General features: G+C 35.9%; 4 protein-coding genes across 4 annotated transcripts; 2 read left to right on the top strand and 2 right to left on the bottom strand.

Moving 5' to 3' along the window:
- The first annotated feature begins 914 nt into the window (after positions 1-914).
- Positions 915-3,876, top strand: LOC142549202 (U-box domain-containing protein 1-like). The gene is made up of 2 exons (XM_075658029.1): positions 915-1,259; positions 1,387-3,876. Exons 1-2 carry the CDS (start codon positions 1,175-1,177, stop codon positions 3,462-3,464), a joined length of 2,163 nt encoding a protein of 720 aa, XP_075514144.1. The 5' UTR covers positions 915-1,174; the 3' UTR covers positions 3,465-3,876.
- A 138-nt stretch (positions 3,877-4,014) lies between these two features.
- On the bottom strand, positions 4,015-18,453 carry LOC142549201 (UTP--glucose-1-phosphate uridylyltransferase 3, chloroplastic). Its single transcript, XM_075658028.1, has 17 exons — positions 17,724-18,453; positions 16,772-16,955; positions 16,543-16,692; positions 16,292-16,453; positions 16,036-16,208; positions 15,898-15,964; positions 15,141-15,307; positions 13,927-14,085; positions 8,930-9,021; positions 8,748-8,842; positions 8,172-8,249; positions 7,904-7,999; positions 7,555-7,629; positions 7,382-7,473; positions 7,149-7,311; positions 5,830-5,890; positions 4,015-4,370 (listed from the first exon to the last, which is right to left on the bottom strand). Exons 1-17 carry the CDS (start codon positions 18,383-18,385, stop codon positions 4,258-4,260), a joined length of 2,589 nt encoding a protein of 862 aa, XP_075514143.1. The 5' UTR covers positions 18,386-18,453; the 3' UTR covers positions 4,015-4,257.
- Positions 18,454-20,952: 2,499 nt separating this feature from the next.
- LOC142550129 (uncharacterized) lies at positions 20,953-23,090 on the top strand. The gene is made up of 5 exons (XM_075659365.1): positions 20,953-21,396; positions 21,489-21,619; positions 21,692-21,779; positions 21,865-22,296; positions 22,383-23,090. Exons 2-5 carry the CDS (start codon positions 21,507-21,509, stop codon positions 23,088-23,090), a joined length of 1,341 nt encoding a protein of 446 aa, XP_075515480.1. The 5' UTR covers positions 20,953-21,396; positions 21,489-21,506.
- Positions 23,091-23,730: 640 nt separating this feature from the next.
- On the bottom strand, positions 23,731-24,948 carry LOC142550128 (uncharacterized). Its single transcript, XM_075659364.1, has one exon. It carries the CDS (start codon positions 24,946-24,948, stop codon positions 23,731-23,733), a length of 1,218 nt encoding a protein of 405 aa, XP_075515479.1.
- Between the last annotated feature and the right edge of the window lie 368 nt (positions 24,949-25,316).

Genomic DNA, 25,316 nt, shown 5'->3' with positions numbered 1-25,316 from the left:
CAATAATTTAATCCATGCTATTAGTTTATGGCACAGAACATGCGATCATTTTCAAATAGTTTTTTAAAAAAACTACGGCTTAGTTCAATTTTGGAAAAAAAAATTGAGTCAAATCAAATGTTATCAATTTCACATAATTTTGAACCGAACCGAACAAAACCAAGTCATAATCATAAAATATAAATAAGCAAATCAACCAAAACCAAGAATTTTGGTGTGGCTTGGTCAAATTTTAATGATCAATTTTAAGTTTTGAGTTACTTCTAATTAGTGCATGAGGTCTTTATTTGAAAAAAAAAAATACCAATCAACACTAAATAGAAATGAACATTTTATTCTATTATAAAATATAATTATCACAAGTAAAATGTCATATACTAAATTACTTATACATGCCATGATTTGGAGAATTTATGGGAAAAAAACCTTAACTTTTAGGTTGGTTAAATTTATTTGTACTTAAATTTGCAATAAATAATTTCTCTATATAATTGGATTCTTCACAAAGTTCACTATTAATAAAAATAAAATTAAAAATTAAATAATACATTTTCACATTCAGAAATACCGAATTAACAAAATTTATCACATGTTTATTTTATATAATTAATGTAATAAGTGTGGTTCGATTTAGTTTTATTTATATATTAAATCAAGTCAATTTTCGTTTTGGTTAATTTTAAACCAATCCAAACTGTGATCAATTTTGATTTAATTTCGCAAATTGGTTTGATTTAATGGCATATACATAAAATTTCTCTTTATCGTCCTCACTTGCTCCAACAAAATCGGCCCGATTTCCTAAAATCAAGTTAAAGACTATAAAAGTAAGTCCAATGTAGTAAATGATCTATAGTTCATATGTCACCACGGTCCCAAATTTAAGGACGAGATATCGATTTCGAAATTCAATTATAACAAATACTAAAAAACAAGGCAAGTCCGATTTATAACACTGGGATTTCCAAATAATGGAGTTGGGAGTAGACTTACACGCTATGAGAATACAAAGGGACAGCAATAAAAATAATTCTTACATAGCACTAAGTCAACAAAATATTATAGACTACAAAAATTTGATATTTCACGTATGACCAAAGACTGAAAGCAAATACAACCTCACATGGTGCCTAGATATTATTGTAAGGGAATATGACCAACCCCGCAGGCCGGTATGCTTTCCAACTGGCAGCAGCTCAAGATTTCAAACATCGCTTTCCAGAAGCCGCCTTCTTGTCATTTACACAACTGTACAAAAAGTAAGGGTCAACAATCCATTCGATTACTTTAATTTTGAGTAGCCAACTGATCAAGATTTGTACAAGTAAATAAATGATGATGAAAGATGGATCCGTGTGACTAATATAGAATGAAATAATTAACAAGAATGTGAAGCCATGGGTGAAATCAATCCTCGTCTGATGGTTTCCACAGGATTTCTTCCAGTAGGAGAATTGCTGGAGTCGTTGATTCTCGTTTCGAATGAAGTTACATTGATTGAGACTATCCCTTTCGTGCAGATGAAAAACGTCACGACAATGGTCAGAAGGATCAGGTTGCTTTCTTCACTTTTTGAAGAGATTCAAGAAATCGATAAACCACTTCCACCTTCTTCAATCTTGTGCCTTGCGGAGCTTAATTCTGTCATTCAAAGAGTCCAAGTTTTGATGGAAAATTGCAGAGAAGGTAGTCTTACGTGGAATCTCATGCAAACGGAACACATCTCGCATCAATTTTATGCTGTAGTAAGAGACATGGGAAGTGCACTTAATATTTTACCTCTGAGCTTGCTTAACTTGACAACAGATACCAGAGAGCAGGTTGAACTTCTTCACAAGCAAGCAAAACGAGTTCAATTGTTTGTCGACCCTGTGGAGATTCAAAGAAGGGATGAGCTTCTTCAACTAACCATCACTTGCAAAGAAACAAATAGAAAGGACAAAGGATTTGTTGACTTCGGAAGAACTGGTGAAATTCTGAGCAGCATTGGTCTGAGAAGTCCTTCGGAATATAAAGATGAGATTTCAAAACTAACTGCAGAAGCTGAGAAGCAAGCAGGCACAGGTGGGTTGATTGTAGTTTCTAATATCAACAACATTATTGCTTTGCTTTCAATCACAAAAAGTGCGATTTTCAAAGAGGATGAACATCCACAGAATCAAGAGGATGTAAAGAAGCGAAAAATGCCATTGAATAATCGAAATGATATATCATATTCTCATTCCATGTTGTTCAGCATACCTGATGAATACCGTTGCCCAATTTCACTCGAGTTGATGAACGACCCTGTCATTGTGGCATCAGGACATACTTATGACCGGAATTCAATAGCCCAGTGGATAAATTCAGGGCATCACACATGCCCAAAAAGTGGGCAAAGGTTGATCCACATGGCTCTTATACCAAATTATGCGATGAAAAGTTTGATACACCAATGGTGCCAGGAGAACAACATTCCTATGGAATCTGCTTCTTCCTCTTCGTATACAGATCAAACAAGTAATAAGAGGAGATCAAGTGAGACAATCACTGACCACATTTCAGCAAATAAAGCTGCGGTAGACGCAGTAAAAATGACAGCTGAATTTTTAGTAGGGAAGCTAGCGACAGGATCAGCAGACATCCAAAGGCAGGCCGCATATGAGATTCGTTTACTAGCAAAAACTGGAACGAATAATCGACAAATAATTGCCGAGGCTGGATCCATTCCGTTTCTAGTCACTTTGCTAGGATCTCAGGACTCCAGAATCCAGGAAAATGCCATTACAGCCTTACTCAACCTTTCCATATATGAGAACAACAAGATTCTGATTATGGCAGCTGGTTCAATCGATAACATAGTAGACATCCTATACTCAGGGAAAACAATGGAGGCAAAAGAAAACGCGGCAGCAACAATCTTCAGCCTGACTATTATAGATGAACACAAGATAACTATTGGTTCTCATCCAAGAGCAATTCCAGGTCTGGTGGGGCTCCTGGGAGAAGGAACTACATCTGGTAAAAGGGATGCAGCAACAGCACTCTTCAATCTTGCACTTTTTAATGTCAACAGGGAAAAGGTTGCAGTGGCAGGGGCAGTTCCATTGCTTATAAACCTCTTGACAGATGATAAAGCAGGAATCACGGATGACGTCTTAGCTGTCCTCACCCTTCTTATGGGTTGCACTGAAGGACTTCAAGAGATGAGGAAGAGCAGGGTGTTGGTACCTCTACTTATCGATCTTATGAGATTCGGATCTTCAAATGGAAAGGAGAACTCAATAACATTACTCCTGGGACTCTGTAAGGATGGAGGAGACGATGTTGCTCGGAGACTTTTAATAAATCCACGCAGCATTCCCTCTCTTCAAAACTTGGCTGCCGAAGGGTCACTGAAAGCTAGACGAAAGGCCGATGCTCTGCTTAGAATCTTGAACAGACACTGCACTCAGAGCACTCAGATTACAAATCCTGTTCGATGACACCCAATTACATCTTCAGGGCAATTTGTACATTATACGTGTATAGAACTCAACCCTGTTGAACATAGATCATGTGATTATCAAATAATATCCTCTTCAATTCTTTGTACATCACTTGCCAAAATGTACACAGCTTTGAAGGACTAGTTTAATTTGTAATTACCTCTTTGAGAGCCATGTTCTGCTGAAGAAATGGAATAAACACGGGGTCACCATCCAATACATTTGTTTTTCCTTGTTTCCGAAGTCTTAAACATAACTCAGGCAATCTGTACACCTGAATCTTGAAAAGAATTTGACAAAAAATGGGAGAGAGTAACACAATAAAGACCAACAGGCGAATAAGTCAACAGAATGCCTAATTCAATCAATTTACATGACACAATGACATTAACAGAATGGTCAGCTACACCTTTAAGGCACTCCTTGCCACCGCAAAGACTTGAACCCAGAAAACTTATGTGCAAAATTATAGAGCGAGAGAGAGAGAGAAGGGTGGAATTTCCAGGATGGTTGGAACGGCTAAACAAAATCGACTCTGATATTTGACTCAAATAAGAACATCTTCTGTAAATAGAAAAAAAGTATTCTTTACACAAGTTGCAAGTAATTTACAAGAGCAACAGCCGTGACCTTTTGGGGTCGTACAAGCAGTCAGTCGACATTATATTACATAAAGATATGATCCTGGAGCAGGTTCAACTTCTGTTCAACCAAGCAGCGAAGGACCAAAATGAAGAACAAGTATTGTGAACCGTGATTCACAATACGAACTGTAAGGTGGGGGAAATCTTCATATTTCTGTCAGTTCTAATTGGATATGTGTCCCTGTAATTTTGTAGTTCCAAAACCATGTTCCACTGTCCATCAATTCCTCCTCAATAGGCTTCAACTGGATCTCTAAACCTGCATTCAGCAAAAAAATATAATGAGTAAGAACTGCTTTTACATCGAAATATTTGATTGGCAATGCAGGTAAGAAATGTACTCCAAATAACAGAGAAAGGTTCTCAACAGCATAAACAGACACCACCATTTCTAAAAACACGAAAACACCAAATGAGAAGAAGGTCAACAGTGCTCCAGTTTACATGGTTATCCTTCTTTTACACTCATATTAATCATGACTTGACAAAAATAATATGGGACACCTGCACTTTCCAATTTGGCATGGCTCTCCACCACCTAATGTAAATGGTTGCCACAAATCAAATCTAAATATACATAAAGTGATTAAATGATAAGATATTTGTTTAGATTTAGTCAATTAGATACAAGACGTGATCTTTATTTAAGATGCAGTAACCTGAATATATATAACTTTTATTTAAGGCCTCGTTAGAGGATCATCTTGTTTCTTACAAATTTATCATATAGTGAGTCTCATCGCTGGGTCAAAAGTCCAGACATTATTTAGTGAGTTTGGTGCTCTACTGTCTCCAGGTATCATGGAGGAAAACTTAGAAAAGCAGACACATTTTGCATGAGAATAGCAACAGAGAAAAACTATGTTCAAGAAGATGGGTGCAGAGAATGTGTCGGTAGAGCCTGTGGTAATCCAACAATCAGTTTATTATGTTGATTTAATCCTTGAGATGACATGTCACAGACAAAACACTCAACACATTGGACATTTCAGATATGAACCGAGTCTTATACCCTCAATTAAAGTCCATCGATACAAGCTTTCAAATATAACTTGTATGATTCTGGATTATATAAATGAAAATCTTAGAATGTCATGTCATAATTCATCCACGGAGAATAATTCATCCCACCACTGATACTAATGGATGTCTAGATGCCAGATTTCGGCCGAGTAAAAACTTGCTGAAATCTCCAGGTATAACATTTGATGAAGCAGTCCAGACGATTAAACTTCTACAAGTGATTCACACACTTCAATTTGGGAACACTGAATCTAATTGATGAGAGCTTTTACAACAATGCATACACAGCGACACAAACATTAACAAAATAGTGATAGAAGCTATAAGAATTCATAAGAGTTCACATTGTGTGCCCAGAACCAAATACCTGAAGTGTAATACAACATCAAGTAAGTGATACTTTAAATCACCAAAGGATATGGTCGTTGAAGTGGAAACCTTAGGTTTGTATAGAACTTAATCTTGTGTCATATATTCGTCTTTTGTTTTACAGTCTAAAATTATTTAGGCCTATGTACCGTCATATCACTCATGACTTGCTCCTTTTATTGGAGGTATTTCCCTCCATAAGTACTTTTAGTATATGGATAGGAGTACCCTAACTTTTCTAGGAGAAAAATTTGTCCATGAAAAAGATATCAGCTGCTACTCAAACATATAAACTGACAGACAGCTAATGGTAGAGCTCTAGGAACCTGATTTTCCAGATGTTATCTGCATTCTGTGGCCATTTGGAACATCAAACACGTGATTGCCCTTCATAAAAAAAATTGAAATCAGCATTTTACAGAGCTACATAGCAAACAAGGAAATATTTTTGGGGAGAGGAGATAGCGAAAACAGTTCAGAAGCTCGCATTAGAGACAATAAAACTGGAGATGATCAAGAAAAACACATAATAGATGTCAAATTAATCAAGATTGCAAGAACTCAACTAAAAACAATTAATCCAATCTCTGATATTCCACAGGGTCCCTTCTTTTTTCCAAACAAGCTCATCATATGTTTCTCCAGAAAAATGACCAAAATGTTTATTCTTAATAATGACCCCTTTCATGTGATTTTAGCTAGCCACTTTCTTTAGGTTTTTAATTAAAGATCTAATCAATTGAATTCCGACACCATCTTAGTGGCTGCTAGTCTAACCAACTCACAGATATTCTCATTTCTTAGTCTTTCCCTTCTTGTTTTACAGCAATTACACACTCTATAGATCATCCCAGCCAAAGTTCGACTGGTAAAACACGTGCATTTCCATAGCTACTGCAATCAAGATAGCACGACAAGACGACGTTAAATTGTAGCATTGAAAAAATAGTCAGAGGGTGTAATCTTCATTTGGGGATCTGACAAGTCTTATAAAAGAGAATGAACCTTGAAATTTTTCAAGTCATTTTATACAATGAATCAAATTAAAAAATAATATAAATCCGTTTAAAACAGGTTACCATAAAACTCTGCTATTGCCATTTCTTGTAAATATCCAGTATAAAAAACATTCCCCATAAGAGACACGAAGGATTTGGAATCATAAAGCATTTTAAATGTAAAAGTTAATTTGCAATGGATTTGACATTTTTTATGTTATACAAGTGTAGACTAAATATTACAAGCTCAATTTTAAATTTTAGGCTTTAATTGGGGAGTATAGTTGAATCTTTCAATCTGATCATCAAAGCCCTCAAACATCCTACCTAGGATCTCTATCCTGACAAACTTGTTAATGTACCATTTGACATTGTAAGCATTAAAGTCATCCCAAAATATCCCCTGCCACATGTTGAAATATTTCATTCACTCAAAAATGGAAGCATGCGTGTTCGAGAATTGTGTAATATATTCCTACATGGTATATGGATTTAAAATGTGATAGTTCGAAATTGAGATCTATTGCCAGTCCCTAATGATATTCTAATTAGTTTACAACAGTTAAATGCAACTTGAAATCAATATAGTATCTGACTGCAAGAGGGTGATTTTTACCCTGAAGATATTGATAAAATCTCAAACCGACCTGTATAACAACATCTATTGCTTCAAATTCAGCATTTCCATGCAGTATGACCTTAAGGGCCTCAAACCGCTGCACCTCATGCTTCCAATACAAATTTTCTCCATAACTCCAATCTATTCCATCATTCAGTACCTTGACATTTTTTAATTTGCACTTCGCACACCTGCACAAGTGGTACTTTATTTTCTGATACAAAACACAAGGCCAATCATCTATACAGTTGAAGACAATACCTCCTACCGTACTGGAGTATAGGGTCACCATCTTCGTTTGTTGTGGCTGAGCCCATTACATTTTCAGAGGAAATTATCAAACTCCCATGAAGCTGCAAATAAGTAACATTTTATCAGAAATAGCAAACTGATAGGTAGGGCAAACATATACTGATTGTACACAAGTATGCAACCTGAACATCTCTCCACAAGAACTCAGCAACCTCTATTTGTAGCTCAGAACCTTTTGAAATGAAACCGCCCTGAAACTGGCAAGCAAAAAGACAACCAGAACACAGTCAGTTGAATCACAGACAAGTGAGCACTACATTAATTCCAACTTCCTGACTGTAGCGAGAAAACAAAAATACATCTGAGGTCAAATGAAATAAATAAAAAAGGAGAAGAAAAAGAAAAACATCTATAGAATATAAAGGCAATCTGAGAACTAGATTTGGTCTCATCAAGCTTCTCTTCAGGTATGGCGTTTTCAACAGGCAAAATTTATCAAAGAATAAGAAAACTGGTGATAATATATCTTACTTTTTGTCTGGTGACTTCCCAAAGGGGGCCGAGAGCAGGATGGAGGAAGATGAGAAATGGAGGTCCAGAATCAACATACACGTCATTACCTTCAACCTGAATAACAGAATAGATTATGGTATGGAGTAAGACATCAAAAAAATTTGATTCTGAAACCATGTTTTCCATTTACATACAAAATGATGTCCAATGAGATTCTATTTTAGCAAGCAGCACTCTTAAGATCCTTAAAATGATATGATTACACAGATAAAATATAAATATATACCTTTGGAATTTCTATTCCACAATAAGAAAGTAAATCATAGGCATTTCGCATGATGTCCAACAGTGAACCATCAGGAGTCTGCAATGTAGGGTAAGACTTAGAGACCTTGTACCAATATTGTACAGATTTAGATTAAGTAACCACAATCTGACACAAGAAAAAATCCGGAAACCAAAGAGCAAATGTACGGTCAGCGCGCGTGATAAGAACTTCTTGTGCAAGCTCACGGAAATATAAGCAGAAAGATATCTGGATAATCTAAACGAAAGAGATTTCTAATCCAGGTACAATAAAGGCTCAGAATATTATCCTAAAACTTTTGAAATGTCACTATCCCTTGACGCCAAAATCATTCAAATAAGAAGGGTCCGAAACAGATACATACTTTAAAAGGAGTTTTATCATGGTTTAAGAAAGCTATCAATTTTATTCCATGAAGGAAAAGATGAACATAAAACAACGAGATGTGTGATGACTTTCATGAAAACAGAGTCCAGGTCTCCAGCGCATCTGCAGATATCTCCTAGCAAAAATCATGAAGTGCTTCATGCAGAATTGAGTATAAATGATTGGTACCTGGTGCAGGGACTTGCCAGTGTGTCCCCTTCTCTTCTTAGCAGAAGATGTAACCTTACGGCGGTCGTTATACACAATAAAAGTATCCAGCGCATCTGCAATCGTGTAGCCCAAAAAAGTCCAACATAGATCACAAGGAATTTGGAACGACAAATTAAAATAGTTTTCATGAGAATACATACCTTCTACAACTTTATAACATCGAGACGGAAATGTGTTTGAAAAATTATCGGCAATATTTTGCATTGTACATTCCAGGCGACCACCAGAAACACTATCAAGTCAAAATACAGAGAATTGTTTAAAAATAAACACTATAGCAGTAAATACTGAAAGCTAAGGTAAACCTTGTAATTGATAAAAGTATGCTAGTTTTCTAAAATTATTCATCTTACTAATTGATAGGTAAATATCAGTGACTACCTATGGTACGAATCTGACCGGGTGTTACGTGCTAATGGTTGAAAGGAGGTTTAAGATGCGTTGTTGCCTTGGAGTTTCAAACTTGATTGTGATTAAAGATGATGAATCAAGCATATTCAAGCAAGTGGTGGAGTGCAACAAAGAATATACCGAAGGACCTATAACGAGTGGACGTAGCAAGAAGTTTAAAGAAGCACTTCAAGGATTCATGGTGAACTACCAAGGAAGTTCAACAAATGGGGTGTCTAAATTAGAGGAGTTTGGGGAACATGGACACAACAATGGAAGTGTTTGGAATGATATTCAAGTGTTAAATGACCATGAGGACAGCAGCAAGCGCGCACCCGCGCCAGAAACGGCGCGCGCCACCGCGCCACAAGTGGCGCCGCCGCGCGGAAACCCGCGCCACCGCGCGCCTTGGCAGAACTTCGCGCCCCCCCGCGCGTGACCTCGTGCTACCGCGCGACCTTCCGTGTAGAATTTGTTCACAACTTTCTTTATGACTTTTTACACTACTTTTCTTGTATTTTATTGTATTTATATGCATTGTATCAACCAAAAAAACGTGATAATTCAGATTGATAAAAATATTTTGAGGAGTTTCTCTCAATTCTCAAGGCTTTTAAAGCTTTGTTCAAAATCAAATCAAACTTATCAAAGATTGCATCTTTGTAGCGTTTGTCGATTGTTTTCGCACGGATTGTCAAAACGATTTCTTTGAAGTTTCGTATGAAATTCGATTGTTATCATCGTTGATATTTGTTGCTAAGTGTTAATCGCTTAGAGGTGAATATCACAAATCTTTGCTTGTTTCAAAAGATCGGGACAACACAATCGATCCTTGTTCGTTATTGAATTGAGGGCGCGATTCTAATAATCGTGTTTGCTTTCATTCGTACAAGGATTCGCATCATTTGGTATCAGAGCTTTTGGTTCTCTTTGATTCAAGTAAGTTATCGTTGTTGTTGTTATTTTCAGATCTGTCTAAAATTTCGTTTTGTTCTCAGATCTGTGTTATCCTTTCGTTGCTATTTTCAGATCTGTCTAAAAATTAAAAAAAAAAATTCCGTTCTGTTATCAGATCTGTGTTATCCTTTTGTTTCTATTTTCAGATCTATTTAAAATTTCATTTTGTTCTCAGATCTGTGTTATCCTTTTCGTTTTTATTCAAGATCTTTCTAAAACTTCGATTCTGTTTTCAGATCCGTGTTATCCTTTGTATTTTTGTAAGATCTGCGTTATTCTAGTGTTCTTTGTTTTGTGCAGTCCAAGTGAGACAGTTGCGAGTGTCCACGAGTTGAATCTTGTTAGTTTGATATACAAGTACAAAGTTTGAGCACATCTTAGAGAGAACTATCAAATTCGAGTGAAAACACTTGAGTACGAGCGTTATTTCTTTGGAGTGACCGGTGAGTATTTTGCAGTGAGAAAAAAGAGAAAAAAAAAAGAGAGTTGAGTGAATTTCCATTGGAGTGATCAGTGAGGATTCGTGGTGAGAAAACTTATCTTTTATTGTTTTATACTAACATTTTCTTGCAGGTATAATGATTGACGATCGTCAATTTCAAACCATGTTAGGAAGGTTGGATAGAATATGGGAGAAGGAGTTTAAGCCTCTACGAAAAAAATACAGGAGGTGCGAAGAAGAGGAAATACATGATAGGCAATATGATGAGGATAGGCGACGTAGAAGATTTGGAGGGAATAGATCATTGTATTTGCAACGTGATGATGATAGGGGATGTGAGGAGAGTAGTGGGTATAGCAACCGGGGAGAGAAAATCAGTGTTAGGCCAAAGAAGGGGTTGAGATGTGAAGCTAGCAAATATGAATATCAAGGTACATTTAAAAACTCAAATTCTAGTACTTGTGATATTATATGTTGTTGGTGTTTAGCCGTTGGGCATGATATTAACCAATGTCCACGTGATAAGGTGGCCATACTAGAATCATCTGTTGAGCCTGAATCTAATGTTGTTGCTGAACTTAAATCTGAAGTTGAGGCTAGATTTGATGATGATGGTATTCAATTAGTTGGTGAGTCGAATGATGTTGAACAATGTATAGTGGAAAGTGAATCATTGAGTGGTAAAGAAATGTGTGATTTGTCTATTAAGGAGGAGGAGAGTAGGCAAGAAGAAACTTTGTTGCTCAAAACATTTGAAGAAAAACGTATTTCTTTTGCTCAATTGAAACGAAAAGAAATTATTGATGATCAATGGAAATGTATTGAAAAGAGTCGAAAAAAATGTGATATGGTCGAAAGAATGAGTGAACAAAAGAGTGAGATGACCATAGAAATAAAAAGAGAAGAAAAAAATGAGATAAAAGAAAAAGAACAAGAAAAAGAGGCCAAAGAAAATAAAAAGATAAAGAACTGTATGGCCCAAAAGAGTGAGATGGAGAGATGTTTATTTTTGCATAAACCATTTCATGTACATTTGTACAAAGTGGTTATTATCATTATGATGATATAGCCGGTTCAATCCCGAGCATTATTATTTCTCCTTTCCAGGATTTCGATGAAGACATGATGAGGAGACGAGCAAATGAGGAAGGTGTAAAAATGCAATGAGATGATCCATTTGATGTTGAGAACACTCACCGTGAGGTAAGGTTAGTTGCCAACGCAACAACCATGAGGTATGACTTTCGTCCTTATCTTACTTCGTTTTGTGTTGTATTCAAGCGTTTGGTGAGAGAGTTGAGAGTGGGATGTTTAAAGGGTCTAACTGTGAATTAACCTTTGTGCCTAGAAGTCATAGATTTGAGAATGATGACATGTTGAATATATCAAATTTAAATGTTAGTGATTGTGATTTTTCAAGAGTTGTCAAATTGATGAGTTTTAGTCATGACAATGAATTGTATGCATTATGTTCAAATCTTTGTGATGAGTTAAATGTTTACATGGGTAGTACATCTAGTGTGCTCTATTTGCATGATTTATGTTGGTTTGATGATGGTTTTGAGGGGGGCAAGGATGAACATGACTGTTTCTTTGTTCATGATGAAAACATGTTTAACAAGAATAAATTTTTCATCCTACACTCATTGCATGAGTTGTTGCATGATATGGAGGCACATGATATTTGTTTGAGTGGTAGCTATGAAGTAATTAGAGCCATAGATAGGATGCATGAATTTTTACTATGGTTGCATATGAAGAAGTATGTTAAGTGGTGTAATCAAGGGTGCATTGGATATAGGGAAAGGGCATCTAAGCTAGATTCTTATATGTTGCATCAATTATATCTTATTCCTAGTGAGCTATGGTCGTACACGTGTATGGATTTCAGTTGTGTGTTAACTAGGTCTAAGAAGGGGAGAAATATGATCTTTGTGATAGTTAATGATATCTTATCATTTGGTGCCACTCGTCAATTGGTGTATGTTGAGGATGATGAATACATATTGAAGGCGACCGTGAAGTTGGAGTTTCTAGTGCTGATGGAGCGAGTAAATGATAGCGTCTACAATCTTGAGCTTAAAGGTAAGCATGTTGATAATATACTTCTTGTTATTACTAACTTGCTTCGTTTTTATGTAGGTAGACAAGATTTGAGGACAAATCTTTTTGAACAAGGGGAGTATGGTACGAATCTGACCGGGTGTTACGTGCTAATGGTTGAAAGGAGGTTTAAGATGCGTTGTTGCCTTGGACTTTCAAGCTTGATTGTGATTAAAGATGATGAATCAAGCATATTCAAGCAAGTGGTGGAGTTCAACAAAGAATATACCGAAGGACCTATAACGAGGGGACGTAGCAAGAAGTTCAAAGAAGCACTTCAAGGATTCATGGTGAACTTGGCGTTTGTCGATTGTTTTCGCACGGATTGTCAAAACGAGTTCTTTGAAGGTTCGTATGAAATTCGATTGTTATCATCGTTGATATTTGTTGCTAAGTGTTAATCGCTTAGAGGTGAATATCACAAATCTTTGCTTGTTTCAAAAAGATCGGGACAACACAATCGATCCTTGTTCGTTATTGAATTGAGGGCGCGATTCTAATAATCGTGTTTGCTTTCATTCGTACGAGGATTCGCATCAACCTATTCTTAAACCTTCTTTTTTTTTTTTTACAGTTGCAGTTTGAACCACCAATGATTTTCTTGTCTTATCGTTTGAGCATAAATGCGAAGATTGTGTGATATTGCTTGAAAAAGATCCAAAGCCACCTGCGCTCCATATCTCTTATATTTGTGACTTTACACATCTATTCTGTGAGCAAATGCTTGCTTCGCAAACAAAAAACTTATGAAGCTCTTCATATAGTGGCTTTAGCTAGAATTATCAAGATCCACCACTATTTGTTTTGACATTCTATGGGCAATTATCAAGCATGTCTTGAGAACTTGATGGAGTTTACCATATCACCCAATCCACGCACAAAAAGCTTGTATTGATGTCATTATAGTTGGATCAGTTTCCCCTTATACTAAAAAATCATTTGAAGAAGAGCTCGCAAACCTAGGTAACAACAGAATGTAAACCTCAAAGGGCTGAAACAATAAGCTCTTAGGCAAAACCATTTATCAGTATAATCATGTTCCTGTGATATTTGTGAAGTTTAATGGTTAGGTATGGATCAGGTTAACATAAGACTCAGAGTGCCAGGGGAAAAAAAAAAAAGAAAAAAGTACAAAACAGCATCAGTACCTTAACATGCTTATAGAATATCATCTTGGGCAAGTAACCAAAGCACAAGATAGTTAAACAATTTCAGCAGAGTAAATGTCTGGTCATGAAATTGTACCAGTGCTTAATTCCAAAATGGTCCACATATGTAATTGGCTTGTTCACATTAAGTACCATGCCAGGCAAGCTGCTCTCATCTCTACTCGATCCAATAAGCTCAGCAGAATGTAGATCAACATAAAGGATATTCGTGTTGGCTGGAAACTCAGCCTGCAAACTTAAGAGAAGGAAAACAATTCAAGAAAGGAGTGCCAAGAAGTTCTGTTCAAGATAATGATTGAAATTATGACCATGGGAAAAAAATGAGAATATGAGAGTAGTCACAGCCCACGAGCAGGATTACTTCTTCGTGATTAATGGAAAATATAGATATAAACATTTTACATATCCAGCTAATGGCCCGTGTATTTGTATTCACTTTTTGATGCTAAATTTTAATATTTATTGATTATAGAAATCAAAAAAGAAAACTTAGAGAAACAAAGAGTATAGGTACATCTTACTAAATCCATCTGCGTTACCTTTCCATATATTACAATAATCGTAAAGGCTGATGCTAGGAGCTGTCTACATAATTTACCATAAGACAATAGCAAATGATGCAAAATTTATACAAGAATACTAAGCAATTTAATATTCATAGTCTTATTGTTAAGACCTACTGTAACATTTGGCATCTTAATATTCTTAATCTTATGATTAGGACTACGGTCAACAGCTTAACAATATCCATCCACATTGCCTTTCCTTAATATATACTATTACTAGAGTTATAAAGGTTGATGCATGGAACTGTGTACATATTTAATCATTAGAAACTAGCAAATGATGCCACAAAATTCTGCACCTCGGTTCTGATGTATATGAGTGTTGTACCATGCTAACAGAACTCACAAACAATATTTATTGAGATAAAGGAACACTCAGAAATTTAATATAATAAAATTCCTTGCAAAGTGAATCCTTAATTTAACCATCAGAAAACACCTCCAAATGAAAGATATTCATAAAAATTACAATTAATTTAAGAAGACAAAGATCTACAAGCAACTCATTGGTATGAATTCAAAATGATCAGATAATGCAACAACCTGCAAATTTATACGATACGCACTTATGATATAAGAATGGTCTTTAAAACTGTTCAAAATAAGCCAAGAAGAAAATTATTGACAAACATAGACAGAAAGGAAATATGAATACTTGAAACTTAAAAGTATTATCTAGACTAAAATAAATAATATCCTACACAACATGGAAAGAGGAAAGTACCTGTTGTGAGAAAGGTGATCAACAGTGATGCCAAACTTATCGAATTCAGTATATTCAACACAGGACACACCATATGCCCATTTTCCATCAAGATTCTTCTTCTCAAGCAATACATTTATGCCTTCTGTAGCTCCCGAATTCCGCTGGCACGAGGCAAATCCTAATTTCTGTAGATATAGTGGCTGATGTTAAAGTTGTATAAACACCTCTGATGTTAAATTTGTATATGACACCACTAACTTTTACCACCTGTCATGAGGAACCACAGTCTTAACCCCCAAAAAAAGGCCCCAAAAGTTTTGTGGAAGATCACAAGACAACATTTATTACAAGGACAAGACAATGAATAAAATGTAGCTGAAAATTTTAAAAGGTGATGGCAGAATCACAGACAAACGAGAACAGAAATTAATGACTACATGAATAAAAAATAACAAGAGCATTAATCGGTTTCTAAGCTTCATCATAGTAATATAAAGCTAAATTATCAAGATTAGGCTTGGATGCATGGTGATTTGAGATTGTCCAGCAATGAAGAGGCAGAACATTTGTTGCAAAAGGGAAGAAGACAAAAATATCAGAGCATAATTTGGTTACAACTTGAGAATCACTTTGTCATCACTGATAAAAGTTGGCACATTTTAATTAACCCTCGAAAATTATGATGCCCTCAAAAGCTACTTCAATTAATACAGATTAAAATCAATCAGAGTAACTCATCATTGTTGAGGGAACCAGAAACAAATATCTTATTTACCTTTCTATGGCGCAGACCAATTCCAGCCAAAGCCAGAAGGGTCAGATCTGTTGCAGCTACAACATTGCTGCAAAACCTAAAAGTCAAGTTCCATCCAATTCGTAAATTTCATTTCAATGCCAAAGGTTCGAAGCTTACCTAATTTGTCTTACAGTGGCACCTTTTCTTCCATGGTTGTTAAACCATTTAAAGACTCCTTTATCATGAGCCAATTTCCATATCACTCCATGACCCCCAGGCTTACATACAGGTACCAATGGCCTTTCAACAATCCATTGCCCATCTTCTGCAGTAACGGCGGGAACGAGAGGCTAGAAATCAACAGAGTAGATTAAAAAATGTGGTAATCACCAATAAAATAATAAAACAAGATATATCAGAACATCTACCAAACCTGATCAAAGATATGGAAGTTCCATCTCCCTCGTCCAAACCATCTAAGCTTCTCACAAAGTCCAGTGATATGCAAATGATTGTTCTTTGCAGCACTTGTCATAATAGCTACAGGAGTGATGCATTGTTTTCCATACAACTTGAAGTACAAAAATTCTCTAGCCTTGCACCGGAAAATGTTTTCATCATTTCATTTCAGCCACAATCGGCATTATCAAACACTCATTCTTAATATCAGACAAATAGGCTTACCTGGAGGTCTCTTATAAGGCCTTCCAACAAAGTTCGCCCACAGTACGGAAGCATCGCAGCAGGTAGACATTCACCTGTTTCAGTATCAACCAGGCCAAGCCTGTCTGCAGAGCCTCCTAAAGGATAAATTTCTCCTAGATCAGGCAAACCCTGGAAATGCGTTATTTCTCTTTACATGAAATAATTATTAGAGCCATAATAGGAGGGAGACACATGATTATGCACTTACCTCAATTCCCCAAAGAGCAGCTTTAGATGCATATTCAGTATTTTCAGATAGATCAAGAACTGTGGGAGGATGAATTTCCACAAACTGGCGTCCCAACAATTTGTTTGTTCGCATGAGGGGTATATTTATCTTTCCCCCTTCATGAGGTGATTGAGTAAGCAGTTCTAATACACTTAGCTGGTATCTGCAGCAAAAACACATTTCCAGTTAACCATCTAAAAACTTTATCCGCGGATAGGTTTTATGCTGGTAAAGAAATGTTTAAATTTCTTAAAAGTTCAAAACTTTGATGTCAAAAAAACATGCACTCAATATAGAACAGAAGACAATAGACTCCAGCCTAGGAGCAAGGGCATTCATATGAAATGTGATTGTTCAGTATGGCAATGAAGACACTCTAATTCCCAAAAGGAAGTCTTACATCGGCATTGTTATGAGAGTTCTTGATGTCCAACAAGGAAAATGAACCATTAGTCTCAAAATGAGGAAAGTACCAAGACTTGAACCAACAAAATTTCTTCTTTTTATAATAAACAAAAACAATTGAAATTTTTTGCTTTCACTAATATCATTTAGCTTTTTCAGGAGTTAAATTCACAAACATGCAAACATGAGCCGCAACAGCTCGCATTCTTGCAAGATCAAATAAGTATGTCCGTCCGACTAAGCAATCAAATCATGCATCTCTACAATAAGACAATGGCCAAAGCACTTTACCGCTGGAACAAGGACAGGCCATTCAAACATATGACATGTAATATGCAACCACTCAGAAGCCTTAAGTAAATCATCAGGAATACATTATCGGTTCTCTTTGCAAAAAATTATAGCCCTTCAAGACCATTTTCTGACCCAAATTCAAGAAAAGCAAAGCATTCAACAAATATTAACCAACAGATAAGCATTAAGCATAAATGAACAACATATAACATTAGCAATCATCAATACTAACCCAACAATGCCACCAATGCAGTCATAAAACTGCTCAACTTCTCCAAGCATTTTCAGAAATGACTCCAAAACCACTGTCTCTTCCCCTTTCAGACTTTCACCTTTACCACCACCATTCCCATCCCAATTCTCAATCATCTCCACCAATGAATAAAGGGCTTTTCTCACAGAACTCATCTCCAATTCACACTCTCTACCAAACTCACTCAGCACATGCTCCTGCCCAGCAGCCACCACACATTTCAGTAAATACAGCTGAAATCTACTCAAACCCGCCCCCACAAATTTATTCCCCCGCGATTTGAAAAACAACTCAACCCTAGAGTCCGAGCTCACCACCTTCAGTTTCTCCCCCAACGTCCTGCAACCGTCCAGGTCTTTCCTAAGCGCTTTGAGCCTCCCGATTTCCTTCTGCCAATCGGACTCCGGCGCAGGTGGCGCGTAATCCACCGGCACCGTCGAAACGCACGTGACACTGCAGCATTTACCCCTCGACTGAGCACACAAACGCGGACACGAGACGATCGCAGAAGGCGAAAAATTCAAAGAAATAGAGGTGTGACACGGATTTCCGAGGAAGAACGGAGAGCGAGACGCCTTGAACTTCAAGGCGCGTAGCGAATTATGATTGTGTAGAACCGGTGCACTGCCCCCGTGCGCCATTGGAGACCAACTGCGTGTTCCAGTGCGTGAATTTTTGTAGGGGAAAACAGCCCAAGAATAAGACGAAGATGCGCCAAGGATATACCGATACGAAGGAATGAGCGGTACTACTTCCCTGCAGTTTGTACAATCAGCTTTAAAAACCTGTACTTTTAGGACAACTAAGGTCAAAGAGTATTTTTATACCGTTTGGATCGGTAACACTCCATTTAATGTAACATGTTCGAATACTATAATCTAATTTAAATTCAAAATAAAAATATATTTCATCTTTTGCACTAATCGAACATATGACATCAAAACAAAAGAATATTCGTCGAGAAGTACGACATTGAACCAGTGGTCTGTACAACTATTTGACTGCAGTAATTGTAGGAATTGTAGGATAGGCACTTTGATGTTAAGGGGACAAGCTTTGTCTGAAATCCTCTCATCGCCTATACTTGATTCTGATTGGTCGCGGCTTTTCCAATATTTGTGCCATCTGTTCAAAAAGACTTGGGACTTTTTAAATAAATATTATAAATTAAAAAAAAATTCAAAAATACAAGAGATTTTAAAATTTTAAAAGAATATGATAAGGTGGGGTTTGTAACCCCGCTTCATTGAGGAGTCGGGGTCTCAGACCCCGACTGCTAATTGTGTTTTTCGAGGAGTCGGGGTTTGAGACCCCGACTCCTCTTTTTATTTTTTTTCTGACAACTTCTTACAATTGATTAGTGTTGATTTTTTTTTGTCATTTTGTATGACAAATGTATCTTATAAAGCCAAATTGAACACCCGTGATGGCTAAATTGAACACCTGTGAATCTATACTGAATTCAACTTGCAATATCAGTGATGCTCGAACATGTAATTGCTTGCTTTTATCATTCCTTTCCCTCATGTTCTTCTTCTAATGTGCATGTAAGTTTTTTCTTCTTTTCTATCTTATTTTTTCTTATTTCAATCTATTTTTCCTCTTCAACACCAATTTTTTTTATTCTTTACTTTGTGTTTATGACGAACTAACAAGAAGCTTAAATTTTTTTTCTTTTGCAGGTATAAATTTTTTTGAAAAATCAATAATTTGGAGTTTCTCGTCAACAAAGTAAGTGATTTTTTATTAAACAACAATTGTTAATATTTTTAATTAAATTTATCATGACTTTGTTATGTTTAGTGTTATATCATTCATACTTTGTAAATAATACAATTTAAGATGTTAAAATTTTTTAATGGTGACAAATATTAATGTTAAAACGGATACGAATGCCTTGAAAAATTATAGTAATCAAAATTTAATTGTTGAATATTAACTAGTTTGGAGAATTAGGATATTAAATATAATTTAGATACAATCTGATAAATTTTAAAAACTTTTTTTATTCAATTAGTTTTCAGTATAATGAAAATTTTGAGCAAATTAAAAATAATTTTGTGATATTAATTAAATTTTAAGTATAAAAATGTTTATAAATATTATAAAATAAAAATCTTGTAGCAAATTTTAACCGACATTTGAATTATAATTTAATTTTTTTTGTCATATATTTATCAATATATGAATATTTATCAGTATATGATTTTTCTAACTAAATATCTATTCATTATTATATATCCTTTCTAAACATAATAAATATAAATTGTATAAATAGTCAAAAAGATATTAGTATTTATAATACAAAATTTTTCTAAGATCAAATAATTATTAATACAAAATTTTTCTAAGATCAAATAATTATTTATAATCTTTTTTAAAAAAAATTCTATCAAAATCGATTGAGAGAAATGTTTTATAATTACAAAGCTTTTAATGATAAGTTTGAAAAAAATAAATTGGTTATACGAAATAAATACTAATTTGATATACATATATACGTGAAAATTTTCTAATAATAAACTTTTCATTAATAATATTAAAAATATTGTTTATATATTTAAAAAATTAAATAGTATACTCATTTTTTTATATCATAAATGATATAATTTCAAATATTTTTATGTAAATATATATAAAAAAATATTATAGCATTTTTCTCATAACATAAATATACTGAACTTTCCTAAAATAAATTTATTAATTTTTGTACACTTAAAAAATATATTAATTGCAAAAATATAACAAAATAATGTTTTATTAGCTTTTTGGACTTAAAAAAATATTGTAATTTTAAAAATATAATTATAATTTTGTATTATTATTTCTATTTTTTTGAAGGAATATTATTATTTCTAATTAATAATAAATTATTCTTGTTATTTTTTACAAGATGGGGGCATATATCAAACCGGTCGACCCTAGTGTCCTTCACTTGCAGGAGACTCATATCTCAAGAACAATATCAAGCAATAATATCGATACCATTTTAGAAGTCAGACGATCGAATAACAGAATTTCGAAACTTTATAGTTCTGGCTTAATTCACAATCGTGTTCTGACCCTCTTGAATGAGATGGGGTTATATGGTGTTCTCTGATGTGGCTTTCGACCTATTGACAATCATCTAATTACAGCTTTAGTTGAGAGGTGGAGACGTGAGACTCATACATTCCACCTACGTGTTGGTGAAGCCACCGTCACACTCCAGGATGTTGAAATAATATGGGATTTGAATATTAAGGCTCAACCTGTAACGGGAACCGACATGAGTCACACGGCTGAAGAATGGCGTCAAAAATGTGTCGAGTTACTAGGTTTTGCACCCACTGCATCTTTAGTGACTGGAGGACGCTTATCGATATCTGTTTTAGACGCACACTGCAGAGAAAATCAGATTGACAACGACAGTTCAGACTTGGAGGTGGTGCAATATACTCGATGTATTGCCCTGATGGTAATTGGAGGATGCATGTTCCCTGATTCTCGTGGTGGTGTTGTGAGTCTTATGTATTTGCAGCTACTTCTTAATATTCCACGGGTGAGTAGGTATAGTTGGGGAAGCGCTGTATTATCCTTCCTGTATCGCGAGTTATGTAAATCATCAATTATAGGGAGGAAAATAATTTGTGGGCCTTTGTTGATCTTACAGGTAGCTTTATTATTTTGTCTATAATAATTTCACAATTTTGTAAGCCAAAAATAATTTGTAGGCCTTTGTTAATGGTGCTTTCTTTAATGCAGGTTTGGGCATAGAGCAGGATGACATCGCTTAGTCCTGATGTACATGGTTTTTGCCATATTGTTCCTGCAGCCCCCGATGTAAATGATAACGACTATGATACAATTCTTCCAATTGCTCTTTATAGTGCAAGGTAAATTTTTGCAAATCAATTTAGCATTTGAGTTACAAAAATATTTGAAATTACTTTTGTTTGTTTGTTTAGGTGGGCTCGTCATTTTAGTCATACTCATACATCTACCCACTCAGTACGTATTATACGTGAGATACTTGATCTTATGGAAGATGGTCAGGTGTTTATCAATCAATATTCATCAATATTAATACTAACATTCAATTAACACTCATATTGATTTTACATTTTTTTATTAATTGCAGTTTAATTGGACTGTTTACAATTTTGAAGCGCTCGATGTGCTAGCATTCATCACAGGACATCAAGGGGAAATATGGCGATGTGTATGCCCTCTAATTTGTTTTGATATTGTGGAAATGTATCGTCCAAATCGGGCGTTGCGTCAATTTGGAATGCGACAACGAATTCCCGAACCCGCAACTGATGGGGATGATCTACACAACTTGTCCCGAGTAGGACATCGTAATTTTGATTGGAAAGAATTTCATAGTGGTCCGATTGAGATATGGAAAAATAAGGAAACACATATCGTGGAGGATATGCTCGTCTCTGGACACATGATGGTGGACTATCAATATAAGAAATGGTACGACAACATCACTATACGATTCATTTCTCCAAATAGCGAAGGAATTGGTTACTCCAGTGGACAAGCATATTTCCGAGCCATTGTGGTTAGTGTTAATGCAAATTTATCAAAGTAAATTATTTGTACTTATTTTCTAATGTTTTCTTAATTGATATGATTTGTGCTACATAGGACGAGGAAGCAACCACACTCACAAATCGATTCAGAGGGCTTAGCGTACATGAACAATCGAGGGAGGCACTTGAGGAAGCCATTCAAGATGATTGGAGAATTGGTTCACGTCTTCGTGAGGCACTGAATAGGGTATCTAATGAAGAAGAAGTGCAACATGATATACCACGTAGAAACTCGTTTCAAAATCGTGAGGAATGTAGCCGTCGTCGACGACGTGAATCGGGTTCTAGTAGCTCATCTGGTTCACAGCAACATCGTAGACCACATGGATTCGATGTCACTGCCACTTCACATGGACATTGCATGCGTGGGTCATCACGTGGTCATGACATGTCTGGAACGTCACATAGACCATCAACAGTGTCTAATGTTGACTATCGCCCATCAATGCAATACGGTTTTCACACTCCGTACGTTGCTGACAGTGTATCATTCACTGATCTACTAAATTCTGACAATCGACAGTTTTATGATGAAGTGCGCTCGTTTAATCATGAAGTGCGTCCAAACTATTTGACTTCACCGATTCCATTCCATGGATTTTCTGCCACATCATCTGCTAATGATCCATATGGTTTAAACATAGAACACAATACGGAGACAGAACATAATACGGATATGGAAGCAGAACAGTTGAACTTGCGAAGAAGTCTACGAGTGCGTATATCACGTGGTTGTGGCACTAGCCATTTCTATTACTACTAGTATTAGTATATCCTCTATGCATGTCGATTTCATATTCTCGTCAATTGTAGTTTGTTGTTTTATTTTGGTATTTGTATTTTGGATGTGCTATGATATTTTTATTTGAAAATAATATGATATATCGGTGCATATAACATGATATAAATTTATATCATATTTTTATTTCATATTTTTATACTTATATAAATCATATAACATGATATAAATTTATTGACAGAATAAAATATCAATAGTCAAAGTAAAAAATCAAATATCAATTACAGCCAAAACAACAACTACAATTATTTAAAAACTGTTGATATTACACATTCGTAATACACGTAACCACACTTCACTTGCAACACAAATCTTAATATTATTATGATAAACAACACATGAAACTCCATTGTTATGATGTACCACCACGTGCATAAGCCTGTCTCTCTCTTGTTGTTGGTCGATCCATCTCATTATGTATCCTTGATGTTCTATGTCTACCAGCTCTTCGTTTTTCACGTCGACATTGGTTATGGTTTAATTCAAATTCAGCGTCATCCCAATATCCTTCATCTGGTATTGGGATAAATCTTCCTTCATATGTTTTAACATATCGGTGCATACTAAACCACGGCTGCATTAATTCCATCGGGTCCAAACCGTACTACTTTGCTGTACATATGGCATGAGAGCAAGGTATTCCGAAAATTGTCCATTTTCTGCAAGAGCAATCACGAGTACTCAAGTTCACAACTTGTACATGTTCATTATGTCCTAGTCGTCCTCGTGTTACTACGGATGCAGATTTGTCACTGATTTCGTATCTGCTAACACTGTGATTGCTTGATTTGATTGACCATTTCTCGTATTTGTGGAATGCAAAATCAGGCCACGGTTGGTTGTTTGCCACCATATAGGTAATTCTTTCCTTACGATCGAAGAAATATTTTACACAACGTCCAATTGTTAACTGCACAATTGCTGAAATAGGAAGACGTCTTGCACCCTTCAACACACCATTCAAACACTCGGACATATTTGTCGTCATCACACCACGACACCATCCATCATCATGGGCCATCGTCCACTTCTCACGTGAAATCCCACACAAATATCGATACGCATTCGGGTTAAGGTTTTTAATTGCATCCATTGTGGCATCAAACTTACGTATCTGATGTTGAGTGCCCGCTCGCCAACAAAGATCTTTCAAATGAACATTCTTAAACTGATTGTTGAAGTTCGAGCATACATGGCGCAAACAAAAACGATGTACTCCACGAGGAGGTTTGAAATCTGGTACATCATCCACGGCGCTTACAATAGACCGATGCCTATCAGAGATAAGACATATACCTCTAGCCCCACGAATGACATGTTTGCTTAGATTATCAAGAAACCATTTCCATGAGTCGTACGTCTCTTCATCAACAATCGAAAAAGCCAATGGCAACACCTGATTGTTTGCATCCAATCCCACTGCTATCAACATTTTGTGCTTGTACTTGGTATATAAGTGGGTTCCGTCAATGCTAATAACCGTACGACAATGTTCAAACCCATCTATGCACGGTCTGAATGCCCAAAACACATAGTTCAAAATCTTCACTGTTGGATTATACGTATCAATATGGTTCCACTCAACGATAGAGCCTGGATTGTGCTTCACGAGGGCGCCCATATATCTCGGTAGTCGTCGAACAGAACTTTCCCATGTTCCATAAACATTCTCAACAGATTGCCTCAAGCTATGCCATGCCTTGTGATACGAAATATTGTACCCTAATTTGTCTTTAATCAATTGCATTACATATTTGATTTCGTATGAAAGGTCACAACGAACTATACCCACAAAAGTGTTTGCCACCATGTTCATGTCCATGTTATGATGGTCAAGGCCGACATGACTAGAGATACACGTATGTGACCCTCCATACTTAGTGATTTTCCAATAGCCCGACTTCACCTTGAGCGATGCTCGTAAGACCCCAATGACATGGCATAGTTGAAGACTTATTTTTGCTAGCAAACTTTCCAGAACGTCGGTGAGCTTTGGACGAGACGGTACTCACGTCGTGCGACCCTAACAGAGTAGTCCTTGACACTGGCAATCAGTTCTTTTTTGTCCTTGAATATCATGTTGATGCACAAATCGCCTCTTTCAGGGTTGTAAAAAGGTCGTGCGACTTGCATATGGGAGATCTGTAGAATCTGGAATTTGCTCATCGTACACTTGGCTGAAAAATGGTG

This window comes from Primulina tabacum, chromosome 6 (genome assembly GCF_025594145.1).
Source record: "Primulina tabacum isolate GXHZ01 chromosome 6, ASM2559414v2, whole genome shotgun sequence".
Lineage (NCBI taxonomy): Eukaryota > Viridiplantae > Streptophyta > Magnoliopsida > Lamiales > Gesneriaceae > Primulina > Primulina tabacum.
This window is presented reverse-complemented; position numbering and strand designations above follow the sequence as displayed.

What these genes read in the sequence shown, in the direction of transcription:
- LOC142550128 (XM_075659364.1), bottom strand. Translation starts at nt 24,948, where the DNA reads ATGGACATGAACATGGTGGCAAACACTTTTGTGGGTATAGTTCGTTGT.
- LOC142549201 (XM_075658028.1), bottom strand. Translation starts at nt 18,385, where the DNA reads ATGGCGCACGGGGGCAGTGCACCGGTTCTACACAATCATAATTCGCTA. An exon ending in ACTTCCATATCTTTGATCAG is followed by an intron (nt 16,209 to 16,291) that starts GTTTGGTAGATG and finishes GTTGATTTCTAG; the next exon opens with CCTCTCGTTCCCGCCGTTAC. An exon ending in ATACTCCAGTACGGTAGGAG is followed by an intron (nt 7,312 to 7,381) that starts GTATTGTCTTCA and finishes CCACTTGTGCAG; the next exon opens with GTGTGCGAAGTGCAAATTAA.
- LOC142550129 (XM_075659365.1), top strand. Translation starts at nt 21,507, where the DNA reads ATGACATCGCTTAGTCCTGATGTACATGGTTTTTGCCATATTGTTCCT. An exon ending in ATCTTATGGAAGATGGTCAG is followed by an intron (nt 21,780 to 21,864) that starts GTGTTTATCAAT and finishes TATTAATTGCAG; the next exon opens with TTTAATTGGACTGTTTACAA. An exon ending in CATATTTCCGAGCCATTGTG is followed by an intron (nt 22,297 to 22,382) that starts GTTAGTGTTAAT and finishes TGTGCTACATAG; the next exon opens with GACGAGGAAGCAACCACACT.
- LOC142549202 (XM_075658029.1), top strand. Translation starts at nt 1,175, where the DNA reads ATGCTTTCCAACTGGCAGCAGCTCAAGATTTCAAACATCGCTTTCCAG. An exon ending in TTTACACAACTGTACAAAAA is followed by an intron (nt 1,260 to 1,386) that starts GTAAGGGTCAAC and finishes ATAATTAACAAG; the next exon opens with AATGTGAAGCCATGGGTGAA.